General features: G+C 44.9%; 1 protein-coding gene across 1 annotated transcript; it reads right to left on the reverse strand.

Moving 5' to 3' along the window:
- Positions 1-395: 395 nt before the first annotated feature.
- dennd6a (DENN/MADD domain containing 6A) lies at positions 396-10,181 on the reverse strand. Its single transcript, XM_084463711.1, has 19 exons — positions 9,798-10,181; positions 9,284-9,322; positions 9,132-9,174; positions 7,947-8,059; positions 7,765-7,845; positions 7,209-7,314; positions 7,042-7,121; positions 6,855-6,914; positions 6,436-6,491; positions 6,090-6,212; positions 5,867-5,962; positions 4,399-4,493; positions 4,241-4,306; positions 4,059-4,123; positions 3,885-3,974; positions 2,556-2,719; positions 2,215-2,317; positions 2,029-2,103; positions 396-1,827 (listed from the first exon to the last, which is right to left on the reverse strand). Exons 1-19 carry the CDS (start codon positions 10,029-10,031, stop codon positions 1,696-1,698), a joined length of 1,821 nt encoding a protein of 606 aa, XP_084319837.1. The 5' UTR covers positions 10,032-10,181; the 3' UTR covers positions 396-1,695.
- Positions 10,182-11,178: the final 997 nt, after the last annotated feature.

Raw genomic sequence — 11,178 nt, forward strand, 5'->3', positions numbered from 1 at the left:
ACATGTATATGTTCAGTCACAGACAAAAGTTGCACTGTGGTTGTAAGAGCCAGCAATGCCTTGAGATACTCGAGAGGTAAGGGAACAGTCACACGATGCTTGGTGCGAGAGCTCTTGTCACTACAATCCTCAAGCTAATTAACATTGCCAAAATATTTCAGCGCCAGCCTACAAAGTATAAACATGCATAACTCGCAGGGATTGGATCTTTTATGCTACTTATGAGTGGTTGCTACTGACAGTTCATACAGGGAAATACAAACCTGAGCACAGGGTATGGCAAATTGTCAGCTTAAAAGACGGAACCATGTCTGATTTGTCTAAACTGCCAGTCCACAACCAATCACTTGGAAACAAATAAATGCAACGAGAGAAAGAATATCCAGACATTGATGTAAACGTATTGGATTGCTTTAATGCAAACGAGTTGTGCTTCTGCAAGGAACACAGTGACAGAACATTTAAAAATCACTTCTTGATGCCATTGGAAAATATTCTGGTAGAATTCCTGAATCCATGGTAAACTGGTTACTTCTGTCATATCAACTGGATATGAAACTGATCTATTAACATCACACCATATCAATTACTGCAACACAAATTAAAATTTTTAGTATTGATCAATGGGTATTGTTGTGCACATGTTTATATTAGCACAGCTGGTAATGACAGCAAGTTAATAGCTTGCATGGATTAAATAAAAATAAGTAAAGGTTAAGAAATTTCAAATCTCACTGCCTTTTGACAACGTTGACAAGTATTCATCCATGTTTGCAATTAGTAAAAACTTCTAATGTAGCAAAATAGTTAGTACATATTATTGTACACATTTATTTACACCTATTCTGCACAATGGATCCACCATAGAAACATGAACTATATTTACACATTTAAAGATTTGATGGTTGCCAAACAACCAGATGTTAGGTTTACCTCCTTTTCCTTAGTGGTTTTACGTGAAGCTAAGTTGGGCTTTGATATATTACACATGATTCTTAAATATGTATACATCTTTACTGTAAATATACCCAATACATATAGTATGTGGATGGTTAATTTAAAAGCATCTTATTAAAATGGGAGTATTGGTCTAGACTATGTTTTGTTGAGTAACAGACATCAGATTGTTGTGTGTATCCTGCGGTCATACTGGTTGTGTACGGTTTTCTTGAATAAGGCACAGATCCTTTTCTAACAGATTCCTGTCTTCCCACAAAATAATACTCTTAGCACCAAAACCTTTATCAAATAAGGTAAAAAATAAAATAATTGAATACTTTTTGAATGTATTTTATGTCAAATATTCTCTATTATTGCTTAAGGGAGGATAAGGGACAGCATGGTCATTGGACCACAACGAATAGTTTCGATTGGCTCCTGTTGCGAGAGTGTTTGTAAAAAAAAAAGAAGAGATTCTGATGCTCCTTGTGCCAGCGCTTTGTTATCCAAAGCACACAGTGTAGTGTGTGTGGTTGATAAAAGGTGAAAGCCTGGTGCACAAGTTCACTTAAAACCATGTCACTGGAGCACAGCCTGCTCTCTTCAAGTGAAAGTCAAGAGGTCAAAGTTCAATAGGTCGAAGTTCAGACGGTCTCCGCTGTTTGTATCAATGGTTAAAAGCTTCTACAGAGAAGATGGCTTCTCCATGTAGTGTTGTCCGTTGTACATGAGGGGCCCTCTGGGCGCCTGGAGATGTCAGGGAGTGGAGGGTCTGTGGAGGATGCCCTGCAGGTCCTCCGGTAAGCCCAAGATGATGGCTTCGATGTGGGCCTGAAGTTTGGACACCGTCCCTGGCCGCACAGGGAGATGGTTCTTCTCTGCCTGCGTCTGAAACACATGATCAAGTAATCAACCCCAAATCGAATCAATGTTAATCACATAGCAACGCTTTCCTAGTTTCCCATAGTAGATAGTCAATGTTTATAATATCTATTTACTACATCTGTAGTATAGTTGTATATTAGATATTATAAACCTTGAATCTAGACAATATCAATATATAGCCAGCCAGTCAGTGGTCAGTATTACCAGTTTGTCTTTGAGCTTTAGGACCAGGTCCACTTTCTCTACCTCCGTATGCTCCTGAGTCCTCAGCTGTAGGTCCTACACACACACACACACACACACACACACACATGTTGACCTCCTTCCCATCTCCTCATCCCACAGGGCCCCTCCCCCTCACATGACACAGGGCCCCCGCTCCGCCCTCACCTCCTCACACAGGGCCTCTAGGTGTAAGGCGTCCAGCTTCTGGCTCATCTCTCTCTTCCTGTTCCGGAACCAGCCATCAAAGTTAGGACACCTGAGGAACTGTCTGCAAACGCAAACACACACGCAAACACGCGCACACACACACACACACACACGTCAAGTAGCAACAGTAACGGAGGTTTGATCAGAAACCAGCTGGAGATGGTTGAGTTAGTTAGATACACAGGAGGAGTTAGACCTAAACTGCATCGGAGGATGGATTCGCTTCTCTTGTAAACAAAAGACTTGGTGGTCTACATTTGTTGCCTGGTTTGATGATTGGTAGGAGGCGTTTCCCTCACCTGTACAGACCAATCCAGTCTCCCTTCAGCCTGGAGGTGAGCTGAGGCCCAGCCTTCTCCAGGGTCTTCATGAACTCGTCCTGCAGGAAGGGGCGGAGCTGAGGAGGGCTCTTCCATGGAGTGATGGACTTCTGGAGGGGCATGAGACTAGCTACGTAGCGCTCCTAAAATAAATAACACACTTATTAACATTATATATAGACACATATTTACATGAGGACATAGCACTCCTAAAATATATTACATGAAGCATGTGTGTGTGTTTGGCATAGGATTGGTTATTACTAGTATGTACTCAAATAGGCAATAGGCATGGCCTGGATGCATCGGGTGATTAAAGGTACGCGGTCAGCTGTTCAAAGCCCCCTAGGGCTGCCCGTCATGATTGATACGGTGGGCAGAGCCGTCGGCACTCTGAATATGACTATGAAAAGCAATACGGATAACATCTCGATCATGATGGAGAAGCTCACGGCTTTGCAAAGGCAAGGGGATCGTTCTGGAGACCGCCGTGGACTTGGAGAGTAGTCGCGCAAATTGGAATGCGGCTACTCGCCCCAAAATCAAACAACCCTAATCTTATCTTTCGGCCCCCCCAACCAACACCGGCCTCGGCCAAGGCCACCGCTGGAACAACATCTCCCGGATGAGCACTGCAGTGAGACGCTCTCATCGTGCCTCCCTCCCCCCCCCCCACCCCACCGACACCTGCTGATTTGACTCTGTCTGGGACATGATCAAGGCTGTCTCCATGGCAACTTGCTGTGTTATCGCGATGACATCCTGCGGTTGAGACACCGTGGTTGTGCCGTCGGGCGAGCGACTCTTCGGGCCTACGCACACACGAACTCTTACACGGATACAGATACGCAATCACCCCCCTCTACCCCCATCCCACGCCTTCGCCGCTTTTGGCTTCCCCCCCAGTACGACAAGACGGGCCTGTGTCCAGCGCCTAACGGCTGCATATGACCGGGTGGCTGCTTGCCTGTACTGGTTAACCCCCCCCCCCCCCCCTCCGTTGCAGGTTTTGTGTTCTCATGTTGTGACTATGTGCTTATGTGCTGAGGTGTTTTTTTCCTGTTCCCACCTGTTCCCCCTGGAGTATAGTCTGGGGGTTGCCTTTTTTTCTCCTCCCTCTCCTTATGTATTGCTGTATTTTTTTTTTTCTCTCACCCTGTCTTCCGGTCCTGTCTACCCCATGGGTGTTGTGTTTATGTGTTGGACTGGTCGATGGCCCACTTCTCGTTGTGCATGCAAGTGTATAATGACCGGGTTTATTGTTATCAATAAAGTTGTCTTATCTATCTATCTAAATATGGTTGTTACCAGAGGAATGATGAAGCTTTGTGTCAGTTCCAGGAAGTAGCGACGGAGAATTGCATTCTGGGCCGCTGACGGCCTTTTCTGCTGGACACCCTAAAACACACAGACAGATCAACACACACACACACACACACCCCCGACAGATCCACACACAGAGGACAGATCAACACTCCTCACCTTCTGAAGTTGTTTGATGATGTCTTCGTCTTTATTGAGAAAGGGCTTGAATGCACTGTACACCCCTACAACGAACACACACAAACAGGTGAATATGTGGAGGGAGGGATGGAGAGAGAGAGAGAGAGAGAGAGAGAGAGAGAGAAAGATAAAGAGAGAAAGAGAAAGAGAAAGAGAAAGACCTGTTTTGCAGTCCAAAGTTTTCAGGTTCTTTAGTTTCCTGACTTTCATCTGCTTGGCTATCTCTCCTGGGACACAGTGAGAGAGAACGTGCATGCGTAAGTAAGGAGGCAAGCATGTATGTGTATCTGTTTACATAATATGTATTTACATGTGTTACCTTCTTGCTTCATGTCTCCTATGCGTACGATGTGGGGCCAGTGCTGCAGCGTCTTGGCAAAGAAGGGATTGGTCACTCCTAGGATGACAGAGGGGCTGGCGGCAGAGAAAGAGAGAGAAAGAGAGAGCCAGAGCCAGAGCCAGAGCGAGAGGAAGAGAGAGAGCCAGAGCCAGTGTCAGAGCCAGAGAGAGGAGAGACCGAGCGAAAGCCAGAAAGAAAGGGACAGAGAGAGAGACAACAAGACAGAGACACTTTTATTGTACAGCTTTGTATTTTTGGTCGGGGTAGGGTACTGGAGGGTAGGGGTACTTGGGCGTACGGGTACTGGGACGTAGGGGTACTGGATGGTAGGGGTACTAGATGGTAGGGGTACTAGATGGTAGGGGTACTGGGGGGTAGAGGTACTGGGCAGTGGCGATTTCTCTAAGACTGCAAGGGAAGCTTGGCTTCCCCTAAAATTTCAAAAATTAAATGGTCAAATATATACTGTTGTGTTAACATTTCATTGACTAAAAATGCTTTAGAACACGTCCATCTCGAAGACGAGTTTGTTCAGAATCAGCTGCTTATCGCAGGTCAACTGACTCAATTTCCTTCACATACATTCCCGTAGCATCACAGTGCATTTGCATGTTGAAGCTCAGCGTCCATCGACTTCAATGGGGCTGCATAGAACAGCTTTTTTTAGTGCGTCGAAAGTCGACGGTCATTGGATACTGCTGGGGGTGAATGGAGTAGTGGGCTGGCCTGGACACAACTATAAAACGTTGCCGGAGCTCTCTTTAGTCCTACAAACGGCAACATATTTCTTGATATTTGTTTGGCAAAATTGCTAGACAATTGTAATCTAACACTTCACACACTTACACACAATTCCGTGTTTCAGTTTAACAGAAGTCCCACATTTCCTTGTTTGAGTTTAATATCGTTTGGGTAGTTGGCCATCACTTTGATTCAGGGAGCCTGAGGTCTGAACTTCAAGTCCTGTATTCAGATCAGGACTTGCAGGGTGACAGGTGAAAGCTGTGTGATTTCTTGGTGTTCATGGAATTGGACAGTGCAATGCCTCAGCTTTACAACTGTTGTCATTCTCATTAGTGACAACAATTGGAGCTACATCTGCAGGTGTATAAAGGAGCTTCTCCTGTTTAAAGCGGCTCAAGTCCTACACCCGTAAGACAATGGGCCATGGCCGTTTAAGCAGCCTAGCTCTGCTGGCCATTGAGAGGACACTGGTCAAGTCACTGGAAAAGACAGCTAGTTGGCATGACAGGGTCACAGAGCATTTCCTTGAAAAGGAACAGAGAGCAGAATTTAAATATAAATAAATTGACAATTGATATGATGTAGATAATGAGCGAAAATGAGCTTCCCCTCTTTGAAAGACCAGCAGCCACCACTGGTACAGGGGGATGTGGGGGTAGGGGTACCTACGGGGCAGGGGGGTAGGGCTAGCAGGGGTACTTACGGGGCCTGGGTCCTGGTGGTGTACTCTTTAAACTCGCTGTCGTGGATGGTGAAGTAGGGACGGAAATCACTGCAGTACCGCAGGGGAGAGAGACAACTAGAGACAAAGAGATAGATTTTAGTGTTTAGTATTTAGATAAAGAGACTGCTACAACCTGAGAGAGAGACAGGGGATCAGCGACAGACATGACAGGCAACATTTATGCCACGCCTTTAACGCCAACCTGATCAATGCCAGCACAGTATCAGACGACTCGGCCGGCGACGGTGCCATGACAACCAGGGGTTCCCCTAGCAACACCAGCTCCCACAACATCTGGATGTGGAAAAACACTGGATGGAAACACCTGTAGGCAGAAGGAGAGAGAGAGAGAATAAAGCTATAGAAATAGACATCAGGCATCAGACATCAGACTGCTCATGACTCTTGATTTTGGGGACTACAGGACAGGTTGGATAGGCTGCAGGTTCTCAGTGAGCCAGCGGGGGCAGCAGTCGTGTTGGTGGTATTTGAGCGCCTGTGGGCTAGTGGTGGTGCTAGACTGCCCGCAGAGGAAGAGGAGAACTCACCTGAAGAGGTCCACCTCGTGGATGGTGGGCAGGACGATAGACACCTGGCTGTCAGTCTACACCACACAAAACACAATGGTATTAATGTACAACACACATACACAACACATTATTATTGAGCTACAACACATTATTAATCTACAACACACACACAAACACAACACAATATTAATAATCTACCACACACACACACATACACACTATTAATCTACAACACACACACACACAAACAAAACACATTATTAATCTACAACACATACACACAACACTATCAGTACTTTATTATTATTAGAGATTTACATTCTGCCTCTTATTACATGTGTTGGCCCCTATGTCAAAGGATTTTTTGTATTAAAGTAAACATAAATTGTATTTTACCATCCATTATCCAACCATCCATCTTAGAAAAGGACAATCACCTGTGTTGACTGGACCAGCTGTGAAGTACCTGGTTTGTCGTAGCAGGTCGGAATGCGAACCTATCACCGAAGGGCAGATACAACAGATATTATTACAAATAAAAATCATTATACACAATTATGTTGTAAACCTGTGACCGTTGTTTTAGAAAAAAATACAATTTTAATGTTCCCCAGGTGAACCTACCTTAATTACCACGCCCATGATTGGCAGACTCAGAACGCGGCCAGGATGGGGCGTTGGCCAGCGGTCTATGTCATTACAAGCTGTCAATCAAAATAAGAACACCATGAGGACATTGAAGGCCCACAATGTTGGTACATTAAACACACAGACGCACACATATTACGTACCAGCTTCCAGGCAGGGCTCCAACTTGTCAAAGTACTCCGGAGCCAGGATCTTGAGCAACGAGTGGAAGAAGGTGACGTAGGGGAGGCGGCTGATCAGCACTAAAGACTGAGAGACATACCCTTGATTAAACACTGGTGTTACCAACAAAAGTGTTTATGTGTAACTTGGCTAAAGTCCGGTCCCATTTGCTAACCTATTTGTGTTGGTGGGGCCAACACAAATAGTTTAAATAAACAAACAAATCTTAATCTGTTGTTGCTTATTATTGTTACTTAACAAATGGTGCTTGAAGAACTTTTGTATGAAAGCAATAACACACACACACACCTTTACAAAACACATTCTTGCCTGTAAGCAAAGATTATATATATATATATATATATATATACATACATATGTATACACACACACACACACACACACACACACACACACACACACACACACACACACACACACACACACACACACACACACACACACACACACACACACACACACACATATATATATATATATAGATATCTAGATATAATATACACATAACCCACCAACCTTCTGGAAGTATCCTCTCTTCAGAGACTTGTCCCGTACTTGACGGAAGTACACGTAACCATAGTAATGACCCTGGTCCCTCTGGAACACACACACACACACACAAACAATCTGTTAGATGTCTGCTGTTATCTCTAGCCGTGCGTGTGTTTATGTATTTGTTTGTGTGTTTGTCCCCTGACCTTCAGACTGACAGGTGCATCTCTATCAGCGGTCTCAAGGAAGCAGCCCAGTGAGGACTTCCTGTTGGAGCCCTGACGGAAGCGAAAGCAGAACTGGGTGTCGCCAAGGCAACCTGGAAACACAGATCACATGAGACAGAGAGCAGCATTCCAAAAGGCTCCCGTATAAATACATACACACGCACGCACATACACACTGTATAGACAGCCTGTTTAACACACACACACACACACACACACACACACACACACACACACACACACACACACACACACACACACACACACACACACACACACACCCCCCCCCCCCCCCCCCCGACTGGCCCTGAAGTTTATAATAATTAAACCGAGCCTGAAGTAAAAAGGCCAGATTGTGGGAATGCACAGCCCATGGTCGCACACGCCATGGTCTGCCATCTCCTTGTCAAGGCAGCTGACAAATTGAATTGATGGAATTGATACATTTTCACTTTACACATGGCTTCAACACGTTTCACTATTGCTTTTCCGGTCTATAATAAGCACATTAATTCGGCCAAATAAGCAGATTAGAAAGGTAACTAATAGTTACTAAAGATAGTTACAAATGGAGTAAAAAGCGAATCTCTGACCACAATAGAGATTAAGAACCAACGTAGTGGACATTGGACCGCTGCTCTTGCAAGCAGAAGTCTGCAACATTGTGAACTCCCACAAGTAGCAGTTGGAGAGGCTGCAGTGCATCGCCTTGTGTATGGGGTCACCTGACCCCTTCCAGCCAAAATTATTCAACTGGTCCCTCCAGCACCAATACTAATAACAGTACTAATACCCAGGTAGTAGTCTACTCCCTGGATACTGTTACTGGTTTTAGTAGGGGCAGCATTAGCTCAAGAGGTAGAGCAGGTTATCTGGCCACCAAAAGATTGCTGAAGAATGTTCCTGAGCAAGAGACCTTACCCTTCCTGACAAGCTGGCCTTTGCCTTGCGGTGTATGAACGGGTGAAAGCGAGGCAATTATTGTACAGCGCTTTGAGATGCCACAGGTCTGAAAAGCACACTTTAAGTGCAGTCCACTTGCTACCTGCATAGTGGTAATACACAGTACACTAGTACTGTTAGTGGTATTAGTATCACTACCTTGGAAATACACTGTTGGTTGTATCCATAGTAACATGGGTAACCATAGAAACAGGAGCTCACCTGAGTTGGAGTCAGGGAATGACAGATAGCAGATACTTGTTTTCTGGAAGGAAAAACAGAGCTTCTATTAACAACACAAAACAACAACACACAGATCATAACACACTACACACCCCAACACATATAGCAAAATGAGAGCTGTTTAAACTAACCTCCTTCTCAGACAGCTTCGAGTGATGAGGGTATATAACCTGCAAGACAGAACCGCAGATTAAACATTCGGATCAATAATGAATTCCTTTTTTGCAGGATCATCACAATTGGGTAACTAACTTTGTTGTTGAGCCTCCAGTAGGTAATGTATTTTGTATAGTACAGTACAGTATGGTATAGTACAGTACAGTACTTTATATTACAGGACTACAGTATAGTATAACAGTGTAGTATCGTACATTAGTTACATTACATTAGTAGTAAAACTAATAGTATTGCGTACTATTAGACCGCTAGGAGGCTCAGCTGTCGGCTAGGTGTGAAGTTCAGCTCCCTAACGTAGCACGGTTTAAACGTCTACCTCATGTTTTTGCTGAAGATACGGTTTGATTTACTTGAAACGTGTTTATTAGGAACCAACTCAAGAAAACACTTTCGAACGGGTCGAGTCGCGGGAAGTCGTCGACCTGGCTATTTAGCATCACGATCATCTCTTAACTGTTAGGGTCTTACCTCCACGGCCTGGCCCAGCTCCAGGTCGAAGCCCACCACACATATGCAATGCAGCCAGGCTGAGAAGCGGTCCCAGGGCAGTAGCAGCGGCTCCGACTCATCCTCGCCCCCCTGGCCGACTGGCAGCGTTATCTCCTCGGCTGGGGAGATACTGCTAGCGTCCTGATCTTCCATATCCTCCGGTTCTTCCACCACTTGCTCCCCTAACTCCTCGGGACCCGCCTGCAAAGCCATGGCGACCAAGCCCGTGAAGTAACAAACCCCCAACAAGAACCCTCTTTATTTCATTAAGATGTGTGTCCAGCGTTTTCTTGTCCTTGTTTTTCTAAGGAACAACAGAGGGAAGAAGCGAAAGAACCGCTTAGCTTAGCATTTTAGCCAAGCGCGTAGCCGAGTAGTATGACGTGATGACGTAGGTCTGACGCTGACCGAGTAGTCTGTGGTACAACATAAGTGTGCGTGCGCGCGCGTGTGTGTGTGTGTGTGTGTGTGTGTGTGTGTGTGTGTGTGTGTGTGTGTGTGTGTGTGTGTGTGTGTGTGTGTGTGTGTGTGTGTGTGTGTGTGTGTGTGTGTGTGTGTGTGTGTGTGTGTGTGTGTGTGGTGGGTTGCAGTGGACTGTTATACCGTGGGCATAAAAATGATGAGATAAGGTGTACTTTGTTCATGTCAGACTGAACATATGGGCAAGAGGAAGACAGAGTATGTTATTCATTAAAATATCTTAGTTCAGTCATTTCAGAAGTCAGAACATTGTCCTTGACTCGAAGTGTTGCATTGGTCAGAACAGTTTATTCTGTGATTGGCAACAGCCGGTCATGCTGTGGTCAATTAAGTGGTCCTCTATGGATCACAACATTAGGTAGCGTTTATGTGCGACTGTGTGTGTTTGTATGCCCAGGCTGTTTTACCATACCATATAACAGCACACTGGCCAAATGTAAGGCTGATGGGCCCAGAATAAGCCCCTATAGCTCCCCAGTCCTGAAACATGACAGCTGGTAGGACCCCACCCACTCTGCAGGGTGCCAGCGAGGGGCCAAAAAACACATAGAATAGAACCATATAGAACAGAATATAGAACCATATATTCTATGTGGTTCTATTAAGTAGTGGTTCTAGTATATATGCACATAGACTAGAACCACATATAACAGACAACATAGAACATAACCACGTAGACTACAACAGAGTTCCACATAGAACCACTGAAGTGGCTATTTGCAGAGAGAGAGAGAGAGAGAGAGAGAGAGAGAGAGAGAGAGAGAGAGAGAGAGATTCATATCAGAGTATACAGACCTGAATAATGCAGGAAAAGCTAAGTAAGGGGTGTCAATATTGAACTTGAAATTAAATCAATATTTATGTATTTTTGTGTTGAGTG

Source organism: Micromesistius poutassou, assembly GCF_964030765.1.
Source record: "Micromesistius poutassou genome assembly, chromosome: 2".
Lineage (NCBI taxonomy): Eukaryota > Metazoa > Chordata > Actinopteri > Gadiformes > Gadidae > Micromesistius > Micromesistius poutassou.

Bases quoted from the DNA above. Each gene is read 5' to 3' on its own strand.
- dennd6a (XM_084463711.1), bottom strand. From the start codon at position 10,031: ATGGCTTTGCAGGCGGGTCCCGAGGAGTTAGGGGAGCAAGTGGTGGAA. The intron at 4,124-4,240 runs GTCTTTCTCTTT...TGTTCGTTGTAG, and splicing joins AACTTTGGACTGCAAAACAG to GGGTGTACAGTGCATTCAAG. The intron at 3,975-4,058 runs GTGAGGAGTGTT...TGTGTGTTTTAG, and splicing joins TCATCAAACAACTTCAGAAG to GGTGTCCAGCAGAAAAGGCC.